The sequence below is a fragment of the Papaver somniferum genome, chromosome 4, assembly GCF_003573695.1.
Source record: "Papaver somniferum cultivar HN1 chromosome 4, ASM357369v1, whole genome shotgun sequence".
In the NCBI taxonomy this organism is placed as follows: domain Eukaryota; kingdom Viridiplantae; phylum Streptophyta; class Magnoliopsida; order Ranunculales; family Papaveraceae; genus Papaver; species Papaver somniferum.
The window spans coordinates 43,594,442-43,620,287 of NC_039361.1; the positions used below are offsets into that span (position 1 = coordinate 43,594,442).

The 25,846-nt window shown below is 36.0% G+C and overlaps 1 protein-coding gene and 1 long non-coding RNA gene across 18 annotated transcripts; one reads left to right on the top strand and one right to left on the bottom strand.

Moving 5' to 3' along the window:
- Positions 1–1,482: 1,482 nt before the first annotated feature.
- LOC113275292 (60S ribosomal protein L32-1-like) lies at positions 1,483–3,431 on the top strand. Its single transcript, XM_026524775.1, has 4 exons — positions 1,483–1,601; positions 2,162–2,259; positions 2,788–2,969; positions 3,091–3,431. Exons 2-4 carry the CDS (start codon positions 2,170–2,172, stop codon positions 3,218–3,220), a joined length of 402 nt encoding a protein of 133 aa, XP_026380560.1. The 5' UTR covers positions 1,483–1,601; positions 2,162–2,169; the 3' UTR covers positions 3,221–3,431.
- Positions 3,432–7,211: 3,780 nt separating this feature from the next.
- On the bottom strand, positions 7,212–12,717 carry LOC113275293. Of its 17 annotated transcripts, XR_003323528.1 has the most exons (10): positions 12,500–12,717; positions 12,325–12,380; positions 12,131–12,238; positions 11,932–12,011; positions 11,813–11,821; positions 11,539–11,621; positions 10,349–10,593; positions 9,397–10,136; positions 8,927–9,233; positions 8,430–8,845 (listed from the first exon to the last, which is right to left on the bottom strand). It is a non-coding gene; the product is annotated as an uncharacterized LOC113275293 (long non-coding RNA). The 17 variants fall into 17 exon arrangements; XR_003323527.1 differs by lacking the exon at positions 11,813–11,821; XR_003323534.1 differs by lacking the exons at positions 11,813–11,821; positions 11,932–12,011; positions 12,131–12,238; positions 12,325–12,380 and adding an exon at positions 7,212–7,697 and having other exon boundaries at positions 8,481–8,590; positions 8,696–8,845; positions 12,454–12,717.
- Positions 12,718–25,846: the final 13,129 nt, after the last annotated feature.

Below are 25,846 nucleotides of genomic sequence, written 5' to 3' on the forward strand. Positions count from 1 at the left end.
GTTTATACTTAAACCCTAACATGACTCTAGTTAGACATGACTTTCTCAAAAGTCATAAACATATTAAAATCAAACTCTAGCTAATGAAAAATGAAGAATCGAAAACAAAACTTCAAAACCCTTTTCTACTTACGGCCCTGTGGCCGGGCTCTCCTCTCAAATAGTCGACACCCCTTCTTATAACCTTCTCTTTCTTTTATTTCATTAATCAAAGAATCAAAATAAATTATTCTATGAAAATATCTTGCTTGCAAGTTGATGTCGTCATCAGTATCTTTCCCCAAATAATATTGCCACCTCATTCTTCCAATGAAATAATAATCTCTCCTTATTTCCAGAATCTCCCAAATGAAGAAAGAGTTACTTTATTTCCAAAATAATCTCACGTGTAAATATTCCGCAATTGATTCTTCACATGGCAAATAAATTATCTTTCCCTGTGGAATATATTTGTAATAAAGTAAAAAAGATAAAATACTCCCATTTTCAGTTTGCATGTGCCAACCCCACTTTGATTTCAATTCATTTGCCGCGTTTGTGCCTCGCCTACGAAACAATTTTATGCTGCTGATATACATGGAGATACCAGGCCAGCTACATTTTGTCATTTTTTCCATTGTGATTGCTGATATATGGAAATACCAGGCCAACCTCATTTCATCATTATGGTTGTTGATATATAGAAATACCAGGCCAACCCCATTTCATAATTGTGGTTGCTGATACATGGAAATACCAGGCCAACCCGGCTGCTGATACATGGAAATACCAGGCCAGCATAATAAGTGTTGCTGATATATAGAAATACCAGGCCAACATAATTGATCATTGTGGTTGCTGATACATGGAAATACCAGGCCAACCACATTTCATCCTTGTGGTTGCTGATATATGGAAATACCAGGCCAAGCACATTTTGCAATTTTCGTCGCAAACACCATTAAGTCTCACATTTTGCTGTTTATTCGCTGGATGATCGAATTCACTTGTCCTTTCTAAAAAAGCACTAAAATAGTATTAGCAACTAAAATATTGTATCCTACCTAATATAATTAGGGTATAAAATATAGCATTAAAATGCTTATCATAATCTCAGTCATGGAAATATTTTAGTCAAATATCATTGACCAAATCAAACATTATTCTTTTTAACGTGGAACGATGTTTGGATTAGTGTTATATGATTCCATTATAAGAATTGAGCTTGTATGAACAATTCCAAATGTTGAGATGGCATGGAAAAAAAATGGAAGATGGAATTCTTCCATAGGACTTATCTGTTTCACTGTTATTTTTCCTTGAGAAAGCAAATATTTTTACTACCCAAACCTTTTCCACTTCTTTTGGCATATGAATGACGATGGGCCGGGTAATGAGAATGCTGCAAAGCCGAGAGTCTCAACCCAACTTGAGTCAAACCTAAAAGAAAAAAGTGAACCATCATAAATATCCTGCAACGCGAAACAGAGAATACAAATACCCCTCCCACACGAAGCATATAAATCAATAGAAAACCCTAATCTTCTTCAAAGGTTTTAGGGTAAGCGATAGAGAGAGAGAGAGTTTCACTCAGAACCGGCGGAAGCAGACACATCTAACTCGTAAGTCGTTTTTTCTTGCCGAATCTCCCCGTCTTTCAATTAATCACATTCAATAATCTCTCGATTTGTTTGTTTTTTTTACTGATTTTTGCTTTTTAGATCTTGATTTCACTATAAGGCAGCTCATATGTAGTTACCCTAAATCTTGTTTGAAGTTTAATATGCGATTTTCTTGTTGGGTTTGCTCTAAAAATGTGTTTTATTCAAGATTGATTCATCCAAATGATTTTTGATAAGATAGTAGTATCTGTGTAGATATGTAAAAATGTTTTTAGGTTAAAAATCTCTGCAAAATCATGTATATATTGAAGGATTTTGTTTTCCCTAATAGATTGTGTTTTAGGGTTTCATCAGTTTTCTTTTCAACTTTGAGGGTTGAGTTTTCTCTCTTGTGTCTGTGTATATGTAATGTAATATCATGGTGGTTACTCTGTTGAATGGTGTCTAGCTAGACATGTAGTATTTAGTTGATGACAGATTCTTAATTGAAACATTTCTGTAGTTTTGCTGTTTGCTGTTTGGTATAAGCATTTAACTCAAATGTGAATGTTGATTTGTAGGAGGAGCCATGGCAGTTCCTTTGCTTACCAAGAAGATTATCAAGAAGCGGGTCAAGGCTTTCAAGAGGCCACACAGTGACAGATACCACCGTGTCGGGGTATTCTCTCGTTCATTACTCCTCTTTTCAACAACTTTCATTATTCTATTTGTTAGCTATGTAATTATGGAGATTTAAGCCATCTGTTCTGCTACAACATGTCTTTTAGTTTTATAATTACACACAGCTCACTCTTCATGGAGTACTTCACATCTTTTATAAGATTTAGATGGGAATGGAAGACTCATGGAACATCCCAAACTGTTTGTCCTGCCATATTTTAATTGATGATGGATACTTATATGCATCCATCGGCAATTAAAATGGCAGGACAAGCTGCACTAGAATTTATATGCAGTTTGTCCTGTGAACTTAAAATGATAAAGAATGTAGTTATGCACATTTTTTTAAGAATGGCAGGACAAACTCACTAGAAACTGCACTAGAATGTAGTCATCAGTGCTGCTAACTGATGAAAAATAGAGTTTTTTTTTTAAGCAACTGGCCAATTTGTTGAAGTAGCTTGTTTTTCTTTATCTGTCAATTGTCAGATGTTGCCGTGTTGATTGTTTTTTGTAACTTTGTCAGGAAAGCTGGAGACGTCCTAAGGGTATTGATTCTCGTGTGAGGCGAAAGTTCAAGGGTGTTACTTTGATGCCCAACATTGGTCGCGGTTCAGACAAGAAGACCCGTCACTACCTACCCAATGGTTTCAAGAAATTTATTGTGCACAATGTGAAGGAGCTTGAATTGTTGATGATGCACAACAGGTAAACTTCTTTCGTCTCTCTCCATGTAAAGAAGCATTTTCACTTTCCTCTCTCTGTGCTTGTGTCTCTTGTTTTTCTGTATGCTATTTGTATTGATTCTTATTTGTCTGCTTTTGTGCAGGACTTACTGTGCTGAGATTGCACACAACATTTCTACAAGAAAGAGGAAGGATATTGTTGAGCGTGCAGCACAGTTGGATGTCTGTGTTACCAACAAGACAGCTAGGTTGCGCAGCCAGGAAGACGAGTAAATGTGATCAAAGCTGTTTAATAGTGACCTTGGTTTACTTCTCAGTGCCCTGTTTAAGAATAGCTGAACTCCAGTTTTGTTCAGTTTAAGAATAGTATTGTTGCTTTAGTATTTTAGTTCTTAAAACTTCGGCATACTTTATTTTGTGATATCTGGATTTAGAAGACTTAATGATATCTACTCTATCAAAATTGGCTTATCTTGTCAGTTAATTGGCTTATCTTGTCAGTTAAACATTCCATGCTTTGTGTTTATAATTATATCCATGCTGAGCAAACTACTGGTCGTGCCAAATTTATTGTACCAAAACAAAAATAAGGTGATCCTGCAACAGACGCCGATGAGAGAAGAAGTTCCCGTTTCTCTTATGCCAGAAAGAAGAGCAGGAACAACGTAAACACAATCCCACCTTAAAATCCACAATTTCAATAACTTAACTCACAAAAAAAAAATTTAATAGTTGCATCGGAGGAAAAAAAAGGTAATTTGCATTTCCATACAACAAAATTGGTTCTCCTCACGCAAGATTTTTTGTGGGTAAATGCAATAGAAAACCCATATACTTGGGGCAATTCCTATGACAATGGCCAAACTCAAATATTTGTTGAGCCACGTGGATGGTCAAACTGGCTTTTTCATTATGGTAAAGCACAGGGCGTTAGAGAAACAGGCGCGCGACTGAAAGACTGATTCTGGCGTTTGCAGGCCAGACGCGGGCGCTCAGTGTGCTTACGCGGGAGTTCGACACAAAGACGCCAACGGTCGACTGTCCAACGCCTATATTTCCAACGGTCGGATTTCCACACTATAAATTCCTTCTATTCATTTCATTTTCACTCATACCACTTCCATTTCCTTCTTCTAAAATTCTTCAAAATCAAAAGTTCTATACAATATGAACATAGTGAGAAGTGCGGCCAATATTATAGATTATACTCAAAATCGAGAAGCAGAGTTTGCTTCGCCAAATATAGTTGTCGGTCCATTATTAGTCCCAGGTCATGTGTCGGGGCATCATGAACGGTCTGAGGATTATTATACCATGAGAGGCGGATTTTCATAATTAAATGCTATTTATGTTCTTCTACCGTCTGCAGTCCGCGAGAGGGTTGACAGATATCCTTGACGTGCCCTTTATAGAATGACGCCTAGAAAGAATAACAAAAAAATTCCGAAAACAGTGGTAGAAAGGTGGTGGAAGACGACGCACACATTCCATTTTCCGGATTTCAAAATTGGTAAGTTTTTTTTTAACTTAACTTAAATTAGATTTTTTAAATAATTATTAACAAATAAAAAGAATTAATCATAGTGATATTATACTTGTAATAGGAATTACTCCCCTTGATTTGTATTTCATTGTTGGAATTCCAAGTGGAACGGGAGACCCGCTACCATTCAACCAAAACGAATGGATGTCAAATAGTAAATGGGAGACGCTTTGTCCCTCGTTTATGTAAACAAAAATGCGTCGAGATTATACTGGTTTGAAAGGAGGTGGGATTAGATGTGCGGCCTTGAAGATTTTCCTATCCAAACCGAGAAACCCAGAACATGTAGATGACTATCCTGAACTCGAAAGGTTGTTTATCTTATGGGTATTGGGTCAGTCATTCTTTCCAAACTCAACTATTGTTGCTCATGTTGGTTGGATTGAAGCATTACAAGATCTCGAAAAAGCGCCATATTAGGAATCTGCAATTTTAGCAGAATTGTACTGTGTGCTGGATAACTCGTCCATGGGCGAAAAAAACTTCATTGGTTTCTGGAGCATCATAGAGGTAAAAATATCAAAATTATTATTTTTAAATTTATTATTATTACTAAATTTAAATATTATTTATGAACAAATGTAGATTATTTAGTCAATATACTAAAATTATGGAGGAATTTGCAGTATTGGTGGTATACCTACTTCCGTGTTGGTAAACCAATCCTAAAAGACTGGACACTTAGATTACCAATGTTGGACATGTATATGAAGGACAACTTAGAGAAGAACACTGGCAGCGACGTCTTTGGTTCCAGTTTTGTTCAAAGGTTTCATCAGATGACTCGGAGCCACAACAACGCAGTTGTTCACCCATACATTGATTTACCTCAGTATGGTGCTGATGTTGGGGTACGTATTCTTGGTTATTCTTTGCGTAGAGTTGTTTTTTACAGTCCGGAATCACAACGAGGGGTTTGGCACCTGGGAGAAAGAGTGCAGTACCAAATACAAGGTATATTTGCAATTGCAATTAACCCGCCACAACAGATGCGAACCTCTGCATCTGATTTTGATCGGCTGAGAGTATCCAGTTGGGAGAGGTATGAACTAAATACAAGGAGGGATATCAGTGAAGCGAAGTATGTCAACTGGTACAACTCGATTACGAAGCCTGTAATTGGGACAAAGAACATGCACGTCTATGGGTTTGATTTCCCAGGATTATCAAACATGTCCCATGATCCAAATATCGTTCCTAGTCAACCACCTCCAAGAGAGCCAAGCTTTGTGACTTATCCCAGGACGGGTGCAAGTTCTTCATCATCTTCGTCAAATATGCCCGAAATTCGTTGGGAGCTGCAAAGTATTACTTTACAAGGTGAGCCAACCACGATCCCTATTGTTTCCCAAGGTATGGACCGTGATTATCCTTACTCCAATGTCACTGCCAGTGACAAAGAGTTGCGGAGGCAACTGAACGATTTGCATTGGCAGAGCCGACAAGTAGAGGCTATGTACTTGGTACAACTATGAAAAGGCAGACAGACACAATGTTTGGATCGAGTCCAACTATAAATGATGATGTCCGGGGGTCACAGTCTTCCGATTCCACCAGGAGCAACAGATCATGGCACGAAAGTGAAGAAACAATAGTGGGAGAAACACAAGTACGACAGAGTTCTTCACCACATGTACGTCGTAATACTCCTCCTGTATCTCAACCTCAGGTATTTCGGATTGAACCTACGCGCATTTGATCATCATACTCGCCCTACAACCCAAATGCGCCCTACAACCCAAATGAATGCTACACACCTGGACCACCGCAACAACCAACACCACCGCAACAACAAACCTCTTATATGATTGGAGGACCGAGTACACAAAGTGCTTACCAATTTGACTAATTTTGTTCAGCCAGGTCTATTAGGTTTATCCCCATATGGAAATTTACAAAGTATGTTGGCTTTTGGTGATTTCCCAGGTTTATTCCCAGGACTTTTTGAATTATTGCCTCCAGAATATAACAATGGGGGAGCTAGAGAAGAGCGACGTTAGAGAGATTATTTGTAGTTTTAATTCTGCTACATGTGTAATTTTTAATTCTGCTACAGTATTTAATTAAATAAAATTACATATGTTTAAAAATAAGCGTTTTACATTGGCTTCACTACATTACATTAGCTTCACTAATGAGAAGAAGTAGTAGGTACTACAAAAAAGGGGTTGAAACTGTTCAACACCTCAAGGATTTCAAAACATTTTTCGAAAGGAAAAGCCACATTTTTCCATCTTCGCCATGCAGCCAAAGATCTTATTACCATCTCAGCATCAGTTTCACCTCTCAATCGGTATCGAATTACTTGTTTGGTTAAAGCTATAAACTCACTTACTTCTTTCTTAATTGTACCAAAACGATGTTCTATGTCGCATATAGAACGACGACTGGGATTACGAGTGTCACTGCAGAACCTATCGTGAATAACCGTCCAGAAATTCACCCATGGATAGTTTGCCGAAGCAAGCTGAGTAGATAAAAAAACATAGTTTCTGCAGATAGATTCATCTTCTTCTTTAGCACACGGAACTCGCTGAACTAACCGGGGTCGAGACATGTTTGATCAAGATTTGTGAGTGAAGAGAAGAAGAATGTGTAGAATGTGTGAATTTAGGGTTGAAATGAGGAGTATTTATAGATTTCAGAAAATGTAGCCGTTGGATCAAAAGTTTTTCTGGCCGTTCTGATTGAGCCGTTGGCGACATTGGGTCAGACTCTGGCGTCTGAAGTATAGACGCGGGCGCTATTAATAAAGACGCGCGTTCAACATTCAAACACTGACGTTTTCTTTACTGACGCCAGCGTTGCTAGACATGACGCCCGTCATTTCCACAGACGCGCGCTGGTTCTAACGACTCGATGTTCAAACCAACAAATCTGATGGTCTGAACATCCATTTTTTCATAGTGGGAGCAAAATGAACAAACTCCAGATTTCTTAGTTCCATAGGAATTGCTATTAGATTCCGCATTTACCAAAAAGAAATAAAACCCACTTTAAACATCCAACCAGGAATCCAAATTTACAATCCCATACACAAAAATATCATATCAAAAAACGTAATAAGAAAGTTCGTTTGAATAGTAGTTAAAATCTTGTCCTCAGAATAACAGTATAGCATCCGTACTCTACTATACTACCATCCCATTCGCACACAAAAAGCTTGTTTTTCCAATGTCCATTCTTATACTGCAAAAGATTGTTTCTCTGCAAAATCAACCCAACTCAATGCACAAGGTACCTTGTTGTGAACCTTTAATCTTTTACAACCATCACTACCACTAAGAAGAATATATATAGGAGGGAGGGGGAGAGAGAGACAGAGCAACTGATGGTGGTAATAGAGAGGGGAAGCGGGTTGCACCACTGCCACCAGGAACTGCACCACAACCTCATATACAGTGCGTTCTGCCCCACCAATAGGCCTGTCAATATTTGTTCGATATTCGGTATCCGTTTCCGAGTATTCGAGATCCTATAAGATTTTATCCGTTTTATCGAATATCTGATCAAATATTTTATCGGATATTTCTTCCTTAAATATCGGAAACGGATTAAACCCCATCCGAAATGTTAATATTCGATATCCGATAATATAGGAACTTATTTGTAATTTATCTTAATTTCGAGTCTAGCATCGAATATTGTCGGATAAATATCCGATAAGTGTCAATTATGAAAATGCTTTACAAGGGTTTTTAAGCTTTTTTGTTATAATCGGATATTATCGGATATCCGACAGCTTAGCCTATCGGAATCGATATCTGATTTTGATATCCTATAGGATATTATGGGATATCGAATATCCGGTAGTGCTTAACCTGTCGGATATCGGGTTTCTAAATATCCGACGGATATTCTTCCATTGCTAGGCCTACCCACCAAGTCTATTAAGTGAGAGAGAGAGTGGTAGATGAGGTCTGTTTTGGCAAGCGAGTAGAAAAAAGAGAGAGGGTATGTTAAAAATGCTACTCAAGTGGACCCACTCACCATCCATGTCAAATTGAAATCTTATCTCTTCCTCATACCACATGAGGCAACAATTTAATGCGTTGTCTCCATATGACTTCTCGAAGCCAACAGTGTGTCTCCGCAACAGACTGTGTAACAAGATCGATCAATTGAGAAGATTACATTTTCTTCATTTTTATACCAACTTATAAATTCTTTACGATAGGTTACTGCTGGTGAAAGAATTGGATTACCAAGGGCGCACGCTAAGGAGAACATGTTCTGTACTACAATGGAGCACGCTAACTTTGCAACATTCTTCATGGTTTTCGCCATTTCTATACAAGAACTTGCGGTTCTAGATATCCAGCAAACAGTAACTTGCTTTCAAATGTAGAGCTGGCCTGCAATATTTTTTTTTTAAATAACTACCTAGCAACATTCACAATAACTAAGATTACAGAGTTGTAAAGAATGGTGAGTACCTTATTAGTGCTCAGCGCAGCAGGTTGGGAAGACTGATTAAGACAGTCCTCCAACTTTGAAAGTAGAACATGTCACCCAGATGAAGCGAGTATCTGCAAATAAATTAATTTGCGCTCGATAAGCATTAGGATGTATGCTTAAGAAAGTGAAAGCAATATAGAACGTGTGCAGCTCCACCAATCCCTTAAGCTCTTGACACTTCCACTCTTCATTGCCTTCTAGAGGCACCTCCTACTTCTCTTTGGTTCCAGCTAGATACCGTTTCTTGTTCTTGCTTATCCAAACTTCCAAGCTAAGTTTAACTACCTTAAACCACAAAATTAAATTAGTAAATGTAAGTTTACTCGAAAACAATTACATACAAGTTTGATATAATATTGGAAATTAAGGCACATGAGATGGTATAAGTAGATGCCAATAAAATGCTATAGAACTGTGCAACATTTGGAATTGAATTTGTTCCACTCACCTCAAATGGGTGAGCCTACTATTTTCCATAGACCAAATTCTCTGTCTAAGTAGCTGTCCAGTTCCCATTGTTGCTGAGAGTTGACTGCCGCATAAGGAGATCTCACAGTTGAATACCTAAGTATGATATGCATGCCCAACACTCACGTAGACCCCCTTAACTTTTTCACCTCTGACTTCCAGAATCAGCGAAACTTGTTCTCTCAAACCACCGAGTACCCTGACCTTCATTTAACCCATTCCAAGTCAACCTTTTCCTGCACTCAACCTTTATCACCATCAATACGAACCCACATATGTAGTTCTCTCTTATCCTATCTTATCTTCAACAGTAAACCTATAGGTTTAGCTTTTGGGGAGCTAAATGTAGGTTGTTACGTACATCAACAGCTGCGGAGACAACAAAGCATTTTCGAAAAAAAAGGTGTTGTTCATACTGCCGCAAGCCACGCCAGGTCCCTACGCTGGGAGATGCCCCCCTTAGTGAATTTCAACATTGATTCAACACTTCCCGCTCCTTCCTCCCCCAAATAATTTTCTGTAATACTGAAACTCGTTTCAACTGCAGGGCTCCAATTTACTTATTATTAGTTTATCAGGGTATGCTAGGAACACAATAAACTGAAGTAAATCAGGGTGTCACTATTTGAAACAACAAGTTCTGTGCAAATGCACTGGGACATAATCCATTACTTGTTGATGCATAAACTTTGTGTTGCCAACACGCTCGGACTCCAGGGACTGCAAAAGAAAATAAAAAAAGTAAGCTAAAGTGGGCATCAAATCAATAAGCAGCTCAATGATAAAGGATTTAATGGTGATATTGCAGCCAGTGGAGTTTTGGGAACCTATATATATATATAGTCACGTAGATTTAGAAAAACAAAGTTATGCTCAAATATTACATGACTACGCATACAATCACTGGACAAGGGAAAATAAGAAACACAAACATGTTGGCTTTAATCCCCTTGACAGTTGGACAGCATTCAGGCTTAAGATCTCTTCCTTATTCACAGAGTTACAAAGATAATACACGGCTCCCAGTGCATTATTCACAGTATTTCCGACAGCGTTAGATAAACATTCTAGAATCAGAGGAATTCCATTTTGCTCGAAGCGCCAACACCAAACTCCAAAGTTTCTCGTTTGGCTCAGACACACACAGTATATGACTTGATCCAGATAAACTTGGGCCCTAGAGAATGTGGAAGAAGGTTATATTAAACTGAAACAGAATTCCAAGGTCAGATTTAAAGGATATTTTGACATTGTAAAGTTACTATGATAGTGATAGTACCGGCATTAGAAACTTACTGTGTTTGTTTTGCTAAATAGCCTTAGCTTGCACATAAGGTTAGTTCCATTCAAAAGAAGAAAGCAAAACAAATAGATACATCAACAACTTATATATCTGCATAAGAAACCTGTATAACTATAGGGCCTTGCAATAATTTATATCTAATCTTTATCATACTAACACAGAAAATAGAAAACAAACATTATATCAACCCAAAAATCTCAAAAAAATTGCTACTTCAACTTCGAATAACTAACCAGTATCAAAATCTAAAATATGCATTCGCTTAAAACAAAAGTCAAGAGTTAATAGTGTTTTTCTCAGAGCCCTTACGACAGATTAATAGCAAATTCTATTAGTTCCAAACATGAGGTAGTGAACCTGACTGAACCAAAGGCACAAGCTTCGGACATGGAGTAAGACATGATACCATTGTGCCACAGATCCCTTACTATTAAATCATTGAAACATAACATAAATCTCTACTCCATGCTAGCAAATGTTGCATTGAACATGAGCCTACTAAATGCACATTTAAAGTAGTCATAACACAGCCAAATTCACCTAAAGGTGTGTGAAACTGGAACCTATAACGACCAATATTGCATCAACTGGGAAAGCAAACTCAGTTAGTTACAAGCACATGAAAACAAAGATATGACGTACAAACTATCCGTATGAAGATCCATAATATGCATAAGTAATGGTTGTTAAATTTACTACTGTAACCTCTCTGTAATCACAAGAGAACAATGGGTTATCCAAGGCTTAGTGTGCCTTTGAGAATATTAACTGAATAAGAACAAAATGTACAGCTGCATTCGTCGGAGCTAGAGACAGTACCTGATAATCAACTGCAACTATAGACAAGGTAAGGTCACCCCTGCAATAAGGCAATCCTTTATTGGAACTAACCAAACTGGAACCTACAACGACAACATAGCATCGATTGGTAAGCAAACTTAGTTAATCACAAGCACACTAAAAACAAAGATATGACATACAACTATAGACAAGGTAAGGCCACCCCTGTAATGAGGCAATCCTTCGTTGAACATAGTGACGACACTGCTATAGCTCCAATAGTAAAATTAAAAACTTAATAAGATATACGTACTCATTAATACTGAACCGAGAAATTTTTTCAGTTTTCAAGAAGACAAAATTCGAGATTAGCCTCAATTTCTGAACAAATCAGCAGTGATTAGATTGAGAAGGAAAATCAACAACTCTTACGAAGAAGTGCGCGATGTGTGCAAGAAATACTTTCCAGCTAGTAAGATCTGAAGAGAGTTCTATACTTCTATGTCACCCACCTTAGCCAAAAAACAAATTTGATTCACCAAATTAAAAAAAAACTAGGCTATGATGATATTGATGAACATGGGCATTGAAAGGAACTTTTAGTTTCCTATATGTAGCCATGAAAAATTACCTCCGGCCTGTGGGTATGATGAGTTTGAAATTGATGCTTTCTACTAAGAAGCTTTCAAAAAACCCCAAATCTCAAAGTACCAATAATCTCAACCAATCTATCACGAATCTGACATGACCACATTGACATGTGCATTAATAGACACTCCTTATGCACAATTTGCAATCTGTATCTCTATTGATTTTAATACTGACCTAAACAAGGTTCAAACTCACAACACTCCAGCACCACCTTAAATTTTATGAAAACCCTAATCAGAAAAATAAATAAACGAAGTTTCATCAATTGACGTAGTTATGAAATACAGGAGTTAAAATGAAGACCTATTAGTTCTAACGAAAAGAAGCTGATAAGTCCGGAAGAACACACCCTGAAACCGTGAAGAAGTAATCGTTGTCTGTGTAGTCAAAATCGTTACTTCCTAAGATAATCAGGCACAAAATGAATCCTCCAAATCAATCAAATTCGATTCTACTCATCTCAAAACTTCCATCGATTAGCAGAAGAGTTCATCGGTGAAGAACGAAACGAGAAACGAAGAAGTAAGAGAAAACTTCTATTTTTCTATTTATCGGAAGGGTAGTGGTGTAGAGAGTATCACCAAACGCGGTGTCCTCGGTGTGGAGTCATTAAAATAATATTATTTTCGATGTAACTTTTGTTGTTCTAATAATATTAAAATTTTACTCCCTCATGACAATTAAGGAAATTAATTGTTCATAGAAAATTAAGGAAATCAAGTGAACTAATCATTGAAAGTGGTCCTCATGACACTTGTCAATAAAAGAAATGAAGTGCAATGGTCCCATGACACTTGTTAGTAAAAGAAATTAAAAGAAAATGGTCCAAAAATACTAAAATAATATTTGACTTTCCCAATTAGGAAACCAACCTATTTTTTGGAAACATTTATTTATAGAAACCAGCCTATTAAAAAGACGGAGGGAGTATTAATTTTCAGTTTTCACTTGTTGTAATCTCGGTTGCAATGTTGTAAAGTGGAGTCCATCGACACGGGCCCATAGGTCCAGCTCGCGCTAGTTTAGTGTAAACCGAGTTGTCCATGTTGTCCTCGTTATCAAACCCGCTGTATACCAAGGTGTAAAGTAGATTGTCCATGTTGTCCTCGCTATCAACCCGGTGTATACCAAGGTGTAAAGAGAATTGTCCAGAATGTATGTGGTGGATAACAAAGTGTAAACCGAATTGTCCTGCACAACATGAAAATGAGGACAACAAAAAAATGGCATGAATTTTGGGACGCAGATGTCATTTAAAATTTGTCAAGGACGAAAAAGACCAAAGTCTTTTAGTTAGGAATTTTAATAAATCCACCGCTTATTTTGTCAATAAAAATATTTTGGTTCCCCAACATCGTATTGCCCCTTTCAAATAACAGAGAAATATGGAGGTTTTTTTTCTAGTAAATACATACTAAAACTAGCCTAAGAAAGTGAATACTAATACTAATATACTACTGAAACATGCTTAACTACTCCTTCACACTTAAACTTGACATTGTTCTCAATGTTTAAAACCAAAAATTCAAATTTCTGAGGTAACATCCAGGAAAACTTAAATTTGTACAAATGGGCAAGGGACTAGGCAAAACATCCTAAAATAAAGTTGTTCACCTACGTCTTTTCTATAACGTATCAAAAGGGAAAATTCGATAAACAGTCTGGAAGTTATGGCATCCAAACTGACAGACGCTGTAAAGACCCTCAAACTCGTCAACGCTATTAGACTAGTCGAGAGACGTATTAGCTGATAATAACTTGATTAGTTTAACACAAGCGATAATTAATAGGAATTAATCTAATAACGATCTAGATACGAAACTAGTACCGTTAGATAGAACTCGAAAAGTTATGCGAAATAGGCTACTCGAACGTGTCATTCGGATATACCAGAGGAAGAAAATTGCATTAGATTAAGGTAAAAGGCAAAATCGTCATTTCACAATAAACCTGTCTGGACTTCCCTTAGCCAGCTGAGAGTGTGGATTAGTAAATCCATCGGTCTTATCAGCAAAATCAACCGAAGAGAAACTCATTCTCTTTTCTTATTTCTCTTCTTCTCTTCTGTTCTTCGTTTCCTTTTCTTCTCGGAAGCTTGGTTTTTGAATCGAGCGAGTTAATCAGGGGGAGATTAGTAAACTTAGTGAAGCTAGACAGGTGTTGATGTTTATTCGATAGTCTGAAGCTGTTATAAATCGAAGATGGGTTCTGAAGTAAGGATTTCTCAGAGATTTGCATTAGAGTTCGAATTAGTGATGAATCAGATGTATTAGAAGATGGGTTTGAAGATTATAACTTGTAGATGAAGATTAGAAGGTTGATTTTTGTTATGAGTTGCTCGTGAAGAATTGGAGAAATTAGGGTTCATGTTCTGTTCTTCCCCAAATTAAAAATTAAGGTTTCTGTAAATTATTTGGAGTTCGATTCGAGATGGGTTCGGTTGAGTTAACGAGTTGAATGGATGTTATGAAATCGAATTGGGGATTAAGAATCAATCTAAAGTTCATCTGAGGATTGATGGTGCTGATAATGATTTAAGGTTTTAATTTGAGTTTGAGAAAAGAAGATTAATACCAAAGAGTAATTGATTTTGATTGTGTTTACAAGAAGAAGTTGGTACAACCGCTGGAATCAAATGTTGGGGTGAAACCAAATTGAGGTAATTGTTATCTCAGTAAAATTAGTTAAGAATTGTTTCCATTCTAATTGTTGAGTTTATAAGTTAGTCTGTGAACTAAGAATTGAGATGGATGAAGTAATATTGTAAGAGCTGTATTTGTGTTGGTGGTTTTGAATAAATGGCTTATGGAGATTTCATTTGAGATGTTATTGAGATGGGATAGGGATTGTGATTATGAAGTGTAGTTGAAATTTCAGAAACTGGAGGTTGTTGTGCTAATGTTAATTTAGTTAGGAATTAGTCTTGCATTTGATGAGGATGTGTCTGTGTATATGAGATTGTAAGTGTTGATTTGAGAAGTTTTTGAATGGCTGAAACTAGACATTGCAGATGAAATTATTGGTGGTTCTGGTTTACAAGAAGAACCAGAGTGTTAATAAGTTGTTGTGCAGGAAGGAACTGAAAATAGTGGAATGAATGAATGTTGTTCATGAGAATGAGGTTGAATTGCTTGTGGCGTGTAGATGACAGTTAGGTGTAACTGCTGCAGGTGATGTTGTTAATGGCTCAGGTCAAGAACAAGGATCGGAGAGTTGTATTGGTTTGAGGTTAACTGAACAAGAGAATGGTGCTACTGAACTTACAGATTGTGCAGACAAGGACTGAGATGGGGATGTTGGATTGAACTGCAGTTGTGAGACTTGGAGATACAAGTGATGGTTCTGTACAAGGGATGTGACTGAAGTTTGTCTAGTATGTGCAGGATCGTGGAGTTGTTAAGGGTGATTGTAGCTAGCTGAATGTAGAAAGAATGTTGCAACTACTGCATTTGCAGATAGGCTTAGCTTGCATTTGTATTTGTACTTCAAAGTTTGTTTTATGAATGAATGTATAATTTTGGTTTGGTAGATATGAAAATGTAAGAAGTAGAGTTGAAGTTGTCTGCAATAGAAGTATACATGTTAGTCATTCCAGTCAGTTTAGCTGACTCAATTTCTTTAGCTGACTCAGTGTGTCTGACTGAGTTGAATCGGTTTAACTTAGTGACCAAATCAGTAGACCATTGACTTGACCAGGGCTTGACCTTGGATGGATGTTGACCGTTACTTGACCCTTCTGACTGTTAGAGACCATCAACTGACCAATTGGACCAGGCCTTTGGTTAATGGGCCTATTTAGAGAACTTGGGTTTAGGACTAGTTATCTTATGTTGATGATTCAGACCACTTGTGGTCTGAGTTAGCCTTTGATTCCTTCTACAATGTTGTAGATATTCATAAGTCTTAGTTATTGGACTATAAAACCAATCCAATTCAATTAGTGAACCTTAGACATGCTAAAGATAGATAAATAAAAGATATGGAACCTTAAATGGGCCTAGAATCATTAGAAAGACTTGTATGTTTCTTGTATGAGCCATTTTGGCTAGATTCTTAGACTTCTCGTGTGATTAACAGTTAGTCTATATTAACAACGATCGATTCAAAGGATGAACCAGTGGATCGTGGATCTCGAGGTAGACGTGGCTTGTCATCAAAAGAGGTGGGAATACATTTGACTCTTTTGTAACTATTGTTGTTTCTTTTACAAAAGTTTATATTTAACAAATCATGCATTGTCTGTCTATGCATTCCATGCTTTATTTAAATTGCATTATGATAATTCTGTTGATTCTGTTAATCTTTCCATAGTTTGTAAAGGACTTGAATTGTTTGTTTGTTATATGAATTGTTATGAAAAATGGGAATTTCCACGTGTGGTATATATGATACGGTCCTTCATATTTATATCTACATGAATTCAACTTTTATGCATAGAGTGGGTCATCATGGTCTTGGTGATATCAATAGCTAATGAGTGTGGTTAGCACGAATATTATACATTGTTTGATGAAGGAGTTTGTCCATATACATGTTTGTTTACTTCTGTGAGGATATGCTCTTTCATATTCATACCTACATGAATTCAGCTTTTATGCTTATTATGGGTCATCATGGTCTTGGTGATATCAATAGCTAATGAGTGTGGTTAGCACGAATAGTATACATTGTTGAAGAAAGAGCTTGTCCATGTTCGTGTTTGTATATCTCAGTGACTTGGTCACTATTTAATGTTTGGGAAAACATTATTGTTTTTCTTAATCTTGCTTATGATTACTTAGAAGTTAAATGTTAATTATTCTCACGTTCAGTTTTCAGAGACAGATCAAAGTTGCGCAGCGAAAGCCACAAGTGTTGACTCCGTTAATTAGTTAACTTCTGCTATGTTTATTATGTTGTTTATTGTATCTGTAAAGAAATTGACTATTGTATATGTATCATTAGAGAGAAGTTCATGTATATATATTCTGAGAGGGGTTAGTTTTGGGATAAGTTTTGTAGCAGATTTCTTAATTGAATGTTTAAGTATTTGAATTAGATTCGTAGTGCCTCTTTATTTAGTTAATCTCTTGGATTAGTCAGCTGCTAGCTTAAGGGGCGCTACAGTGTTGGTATGAGAGCTCACTATTAGATCTTATATGGGAGAAGATAAAAATAGTCAGTGCCAGTTAGTGAACTAGATTAGTTTAGAATGGGTTGGGTTGTGAGATAAATCTTAATCACTAAAAGCTATCAATGGATAAGAGATTTATTTGATTGATTGATTTGCTTGTTCGATTGTTTGTATATGTAATGAAGTAAAAGTTGTAGGATACACCAATAAGTTTAGCTAATAAGGATTTAAGAATAATTAATCTAAAAAGCGTGGACACGTAGACAATCTAATATTATAAAAATAGTAAGATCAATATTATTGATAGATCTTGTAAATCACATAGAAAGTTACCGAACACATTGACTTATATGAAGAGTAAACAAATTCTAATTACATAAATGTTAATGATATTTTGGGACTTAATAATTTTTGTAAGAGTAGTTAGAATAATAGTTCAACCATCAATGTCAATAATAAAATTTTATATTAGTAATTAACGATGAAAATGATAGTAATAATAATTTTTAATAAAGTAACGCTAGCATTTATCAATTAGTATCATGTTGAACTTAGCTTAACTAAAATTTCATTAAAAATATAGAAATAATAATTATGATTAAATAGTTATTAAAAATATAATAATTATTATTAACGAATTAAATTAATTATAAATTAGAGATATGTTTTTTGTTTAATCTAGATAATTAATGTATTATGCTTTAGACTTAAAGGAGAATAATATTACCTATGAATAATATGCTTATTATTAATATCAAAATATAAAGACTACCGACGTACGTTAAAATTTTATGAAGACTCAAATTAAATCATATTAAATTACCAACGTTAACGCCATTATTTTATACGTTGTAGTATACGGATTCAATAGGAATAAATAAAATCAACTATAATAATCTTTACATGAATGTAGAATCATATTTAAATATTAAGACCTAGTATCAATAAACCAATAACGATAATAATAATAATAGTGGGAATAGTAACACAGTTGATAATGACTTTTCAATAATTATGCTAATAGCAAATTTAAAATTGATAATATTTGGAAAAAACTTATATATTGTATAGCAGTAAATTAAAATGTTAGTTATTATAAATTAGGCTGAAATCGAATTTGGATTACATGTATTGATAAAATAAATAAATTCAGATGACTAAATTGCTTAAAATGATATGGAATGCTTATACATTTTACGAAGTAAATTTATCATACTTACACTAGTGAAGATAAAAGCTAAAGACTAATTAATCTTAATAAATTAATACTTAATAAATCGGAATAAGTTTGCAATTAGTTAATCCAGCACTGGGGAGTAGTGAGTTTGATAATTCTGATATATTCAGGTGATACTTTACGTACGTAGGCATTGTCAGGTGTCGCGAACCTAGACAGGGCGACTGCATTCTTGTATCACCAGGCATAGAAGGAAAGCTTGCTTCTGATAGTGAACTTATAGATCCGGAATTTTATTTAGAAGCTTGTAGAATATTTTCTCTTGTAATTAGAACCAGTAGCTTACTGAAATAGAAGTTAGTGTAGAGAATTTAAATCTAAAAATCATAATTTCCGTTATAGAGATTCATGTAAGAAACTTAGACTTCCCTCTTGGATAGAATTTAAATTAGTATAGTTGAACTTAGAGCCACAAATTTTAGTTGTAGAAAGACATATAGGTTTGTGGTTTGTGTTATGTTATTTGCGGTTAGATAAGAGACGGGGTTTTTCTATAAGGTGTGGAGTTTTTGAAGACCATAAGAATGGTTTAATTTTCGAGGACGAAAATGAATAAGGTGGGGAGAATGTAAAGACCCTCAAGCTCGTCAACGCTATTAGACTAGTCAAGACGTATTAGCTGATAATAACTCGATTAGTTTAACACAAGCGATAATTAATAGGAATTAATCTAACAACGATCTAGATACGAAACTAGTACTGTTAGATAGAACTCGAAAAGTTATGCAAAATAGGCTACTCGAACGTGTCATTCGGATGCCGCAGGAAGAAAATTGTATCATATTAAGGTAAAGGGAAAAATCATCATTTCACAATAAACCGGTCTGGACTTTGGTAGGTGTAGAATACACCGTATTTAATATCTATTGGTTATGCTTTCTTTGTTATTTTCTTGTAAATTATGTATTTTATGTATGTTTTTGAGTTATTAGCTACTCTGGAGTCATGCATAAGAAAAGAAGAAGAAATCATCCAAAATTGCACAAGAACAACAAAATTGTCATTTCACCAGGCAAACAATATTGGGAGCCGAGCCGAGCCAAGGTTTTGGGGCAACTCTATGTGGAGGAATATTAAAAATAAGCCAGCTGTTATTTTAAGGGGTTGCCAATCAGGATGGCCCTTATCTAATGAGTGGGGTGGTCCTTATCCCTGGGGTGTAACCATCCAACCCTAAATCGAGAGATTTCCTCCGCCACCAATTCATTCGTCATTTATGAAATTGAGAAACGAGAAGTGTGGCTGCTGCTAACACCTGAAACAGCAGAATCGAGAGAGAAGATGAACGACGAGAAGAACCCAGAATTACAAGAGAAGAATTAGGGTTCGAACTACAAGATCTTATGTTGGCAGTGAAGAACATAAGGAGAAGAAGAAAAGGGGATATGAGGTTAATATTCGTATGGGTTTCCGATGGAATTGATGAGGAAAAGAAGAGAAATCAGAAATGGGTTTGTGTTGGTGTTCCTGAGAGATTCAATGGAGAAGATGGTGGTGCTTGTACCGTGGTCGAATCAGGCGAGTATTGTTGCTATTGAACAACACAGGGAGAAGAAACCTGAGAGCTGAAACAGATCGATAATTGAAGATTGATGATGGTATGCAACTGAAATTGAATCATGGAAGATGAGCGTGATGCTGTTAATGAAATGGGTTGAATCTGAGATGAAATTGAAAATGGGTTCGATATGCGAGAATTGAAGATGCTGCTGATCTTGGGTTCATTATAGAGTATGGGTTCTGTTGGTCGAAGAATTATGTGAAGATGGAGCTGCCATTGAGGAAGAGATTTTTGAAATTAGGGTTCCTTGAACTAAGATTCGAAGCTGGTGATGATAAGAGATGGATTTGAAAGAATAACAAGGATTTTCATGGGTATATGTCGTGGAATTGCAGCTACAATTATTGAGAAGAATGAAATGGGTTCTTGGTGCAATGGGGTTTATGGTGGAACTGAATTTGAGAGATACTGGTGCTGTTGGTGACGCTCAAGGGTTGGCTGAAATTGATGTTGCTGTGAGTTTTGAACAAAGAAGAAATGGAAGGAGGAATTGATGGATTGAAGTGACATAAGCAAGAATTGGCAGTGTGCAAGAATGATCAGTATAGATGTATGCCTAGGTTCTTAACAGGTGAAGAAAGAAAGGCCTGAATTGGCCGAGAATGCCCAGAAATAAACAAAGCTCTGCCGGATTTCCATTCTGGTGAGTCAACTCATACCGGCCGATGACCGATCCAACTCAGTTGAGTAAGATACTGACTCGGTAGCTAACTCACTTTCTTGCCTTGACCCTCTTGACTGACGGTTTGACTAATTTGACCGTTAAGCTTAATAGTATCTTGACAGAATATTCTGTCAGCGGAGACATAACTCAGGTAACCGGCATGGAGCTTTTTAGCCGGATTCCGGTGATCCCAAAAACTTTTCAGGCGACCAAAAGTACAGAAACTACTGAAGAATTTTCTAGACTCATCTAGACTCATGGGTTTGAAGAATTGGGCTTGGATTTGGAAAGAGAAGATGGAAAATTTGAGAAATACTTGGATTTGGAAGTTGAGTTACAAAGGGAAAGGGATTATATTCCTAAGAAGAGTTGAAGCAAATTGAAGCCTATAAATAGAGAAGTTCTCTATACAACTTTTACACATCTTTTACACACACAACACTTCTCTTTTCTTTATTCTTTGTGTGAACTCCTTAGCATGAGTAGCTAATTTTATTGATTGAGGATGAATTCCTAGTTATTAACATGTTTTGAGTTTTGTTTTTAAATCTACTTTGAAGTTTTTCACATGATTATCGTTTGTTTTTACTAATAGGAATGTTTATACATTCATGGTTGATTGATAGATTGTTTCGAGTGCACGCTAAATTGATTTGTTAATTTGATCTAAAGCTAGTGAAAGTCAGGGGATAAGTAATCATTTCTTGACTCTTTAACCAAGTAGCAAACACGAGACCTTGCAGAGGGATTCCGTGGAGCAATTGTGTGTGAAAACAACGCTAGAAAGTGGACCAAGCGAATCGAGGTTAACTACTAGTACTAAACCTAAATTCATAAATTTTAATGCGTTCGGGGAATTACATCTTTAAGCGGACCTCAAGGTGGTTCTTTTGAATAGAATCTGATAACTAAGCGAACCTGTTACTCAGTGAAATAAGGAGTTTTGGGGTTAGCTAAGCGAACCTGCTATCCTACGGTTGGTGATAATCTATGACTAATAAAAAGTGGAAAAGAACATAACTTGAATCATTGTTTTGCAACAAAGAAGGATTCCTTGATCTAATCTCTCTTATTGATTTCAACTTAAACTTTTAATTGCTTTATTTACTTTCTTTTGTTTTTAAAATCTAAAACCAATCCCCCTTTTTGTGACAACTAAACAACTAAAACCTCTTGCTCCTCGTGGGAACGAACTTGATTACACTAAATTACTTGTTAGTTAGGTGAAAAAAGATTAATTAATTTACTGTGGTTACCACACGCATCAGACTTCCCTTATCACGCATCTAGAGTGTGGATTAGTAAATCCATCGGTCTTATCACCAAAATCAACCGAAGAGAAACTCATTCTCTTTTCTTATTTCTCTTTCTTCTTCTCTTCTTCTATTCTGTTCTTCATTTCCTTTTCTTCATGGAAGCTTGGTTTTTGAATCGAGTGAGTTAATTAGGAGGAGATTAGTAAACTTAGTGAAGCTAGACAGGTGTTGATGTTTAGTCGATAGTCTGAAGCTGTTATAAATCGAAGATGGGTTCTGAAGTTAGGATTTCTCAGAGATTTGCGTTAGAGTTCGAATTAGTGATGAATCAGATGTATTAGAAGATGGGTTTGAAGATTATAACTTGTAGATGAAGATTAAGAAGGTTGATTTTTGTTATGAGTTGCTCGTGAAGAATTGCAGAAATTAGGGTTCATGTTCTGTTCTTCCCCAAATTAAAAATTAAGGTTTCTGTAAATTATTTGGAGTTCGATTCGAGATGGGTTCGGTTGAGTTAACGAGTTGAATGGACGTTATGAAATCGAATTGGGGATTAAGAATCAATCTAAAGTTCATCTGAGGATTGATGGTGCTGATAATGATTTAAGGTTTTAATTTGAGTTTGAGAAAAGAAGATTAATACCAAAGAGTAATTGATTTTGATTGTGTTTACAAGAAGAAGTTGGTACAACCGCTGGAATCAAATGTTGGGGTGAAACCAAATTGAGGTAATTGTTATCTCAGTAAAATTAGTTAAGAATTGTTTCCATTCTAATTGTTGAGTTTATAAGTTAGTCTGTGAACTAAGAATTGAGATGGATGAAGTAATATTGTAAGAGCTGTATTTGTGTTGGTGGTTTTGAATAAATGGCTTATGGAGATTTCAGTTGAGATGTTATTGAGATGGGATAGGGATTGTGATTATGAAGTGTAGTTGAAATTTCAGAAACTGGAGGTTGTTGTGCTAATGTTAATTTAGTTAGGAATTAGTCTTGCATTTGATGAGGATGTGTCTGTGTATATGAGATTGTAAGTGTTGATTTGAGAAGTTGTTGAATGGCTGAAACTAGACATTACATATGAAATTATTGGTGGTTCTGGTTTAGAAGAAGAACCAAAGTGTTAATAAGCTGTTGTGCAGGAAGGAACTGAAAATAGTGGAATGAATGAATGTTGTTCATGAGAATGAGGTTGAATTGCTTGTGGCGTGTAGATGACAGTTAGGTGTAACTGCTGCAGGTGATGTTGTTAATGGCTCAGGTCAAGAACAAGGATCGGAGAGTTGTATTGGTTTGAGGTTAACTGAACAAGAGAATGGTGCTACTGAACTTACAGATTGTGCAGACAAGGACTGAGATGGGGATGTTGGATTGAACTGCAGTTGTGAGACTTGGAGATACAAGTGATGGTTCTGTACAAGGGATGTGACTGAAGTTTGTCTAGTATGTGCAGGATCGTGGAGTTGTTAAGGGTGATTGTAGCTAGCTGAATGTAGAAAGAATGTTGCAACTACTGCATTTGCAGATAGGCTTAGCTTGCATTTGTATTTGAACTTCAAAGTTTGTTTTATGAATGAATGTATAATTTTGGTTTGGTAGATATGAAAATGTAAGAAGTAGAGTTGAAGTTGTCTGCAATAGAAGTATACCTGTTAGTCATTCCAGTCAGTTTAGCTGACTCGGTGTGTCTGACTGAGTTGAATCGGTTTAACTTCGTGACCAAATCAGTAGACCATTGACTTGACCATGACTTGACCTTGGATGGATGTTGACCGTTACTTGACCCTTCTGACCGTTAGAGACCATCGGCTGACCAATTGGACCGGGCCTTTGGTTAATGGGACTATTTAGAGAACTTGGGCTTAGGACTAGTTATCTTATGTTGATGATTCGGACCACTAGGGGTCTGAGTTAGCCTTTGATTCCTTCTACGATGTTGTAGATATTCATAAGTCTTAGCTAGTGGACTATAAAACTAACCCAATTCAATTAGTAAACCTTATCCATGCTAAAGATAGATAAATAAAAGATATAGAACCTTAAATGGGTCTAAAATCATTAGAATGACTTGTATGTTTCTTGTATGAGCCATTTTGGCTAGATTCTTAGACTTCTCGTGTGATTAACAGTTAGTCTATATTAACAACGATCGATTCAAAGAATGGACCAGTGGATCTTGGATCTCGGATCTCGAGGTAGACGTGGCTTGTCATCAAAAGAGGTGGGAATACATTTGACTCTTTTGTAACCATTGTTGTTTCTATTACAAAAGTTTATATTTAACAAATCATGCATTGTATGTCTATGCATTCCATGCTTTATTTAAATTGCATTATGATAATTCTGTTGATTCTGTTAATATTTCCATGGTTTGGAAATGACTTGAATTGTTTGTTTGTTATATGAATTGTTATGGGAAATGGGAATTTCCACTTGTGGTATATAGGATACGCTCCTTCATATTTATATCTACATGATTTCAGCTTTTATGCATGGAGTGGGTCATCATGGTCTTGGTGATATCAATAGCTAATGAGTGTGGTTAGCACGAATATTATACATTGTTTGAAGACGGAGTTTGTCCATATACATGTTTGTTTACTTCTGTGAGGATATGCTCTTTCATATTTATACCTACATGAATTCAGCTTCTATGCTTATTATGGGTCATCATGGTCTTGGTGGTATCAATAGCTAATGAGTGTAGTTAGCACGAATAGTATACATTGTTGAAGAAAGAGCTTGTCCATATTCGTATTTGTGTATCTTAGTGACTTGGACACTATTTAACGTCTGGGAAAACATTATTGTTTTTCTTAATCTTGCTTATGATTACTTAGAAGTTAAATGTTAATTATTCCCACTTTTAGTTTTCAGAGACAGATCAGAGTTGCGCAGCGAAATCCACAAGTGTTGACTCTGTTAATTAGTTAACTTCTGCTATGTTTTTTTAGGGGCGCTACAGACGCGCAACCTAAAAAAATTTCTAGAAAGATACCGAAACTCAAATATCCATGCCTATTGCTAAGAAGTGTGTAGTTAAATTATTTCTAACGGAAAATGTTTTTTGTCAAAAAATTTATTATTGATATAAAAGTTTGCAAAATTTAAGATATGAATGCAAGATATTACATGTAAACTACAAAATCTAAAACAAAATGAATAGATATACAAAACCGATATGTTGCCTCCCATGTAGCGCTTGGTTTAACGTTGCCTTCCTGAATCGGAATTTTGGTTACTCCTCCAGAGGGAGCAAATATTGTAGCTCAATCACATCAACATCCATCGTAGTGAAAGTTTTCATAATATGGCTTCAATCTACGGCCATTAACCTTTAAAATTTTCTTAGTTTTGGGACTAGAAACCTCGACTGCATACTATAAGGAAAACATTAGTTACAACGAATGGTTCAACCCATCGGGAACTTAGCTTACCAAAAAATATTTAAGACGAGAATTGAATAAAAGAACTTTCTGCCCCAGAAAAATTCTTTCGAGAAATTATCTTGTCATAAAAAACTTTAGTCTTTTCTTTTTATATGCGGGAACTCTCGTAAGCGTCATTGTGTATCTCCTCTAGCTCATTAAGTTGTAACTTCCTTTATTTCCCTACTACATTATATTCCATATTGTACAACTTTATCGCCTGTAGCGCCTTATGTTCAAGTTCACCGGGAGACGACAAGATTTATCGCAAACCAACCAATCTGGAGACATGTCAATTAGTGTCTTATATGTTGTTTTGTACGCTGATAATCCATCGTTCAGCCTTAATCTTCAATCTTTTCTTGTAAAGTAATCGGTTTTTCCAAAAATGGACTTAATATCACGATTTGAAATTTCAGCTTGCCCACTAGCCTGTGG

Excerpts from the sequence above, each read along its gene's own strand:
- LOC113275292 (XM_026524775.1), top strand. The coding sequence starts at position 2,170 with ATGGCAGTTCCTTTGCTTACCAAGAAGATTATCAAGAAGCGGGTCAAG. Across the intron at positions 2,260-2,787 it reads ACAGATACCACCGTGTCGGG|GAAAGCTGGAGACGTCCTAA; the intron begins GTATTCTCTCGT and ends TAACTTTGTCAG. Across the intron at positions 2,970-3,090 it reads TTGTTGATGATGCACAACAG|GACTTACTGTGCTGAGATTG; the intron begins GTAAACTTCTTT and ends GCTTTTGTGCAG.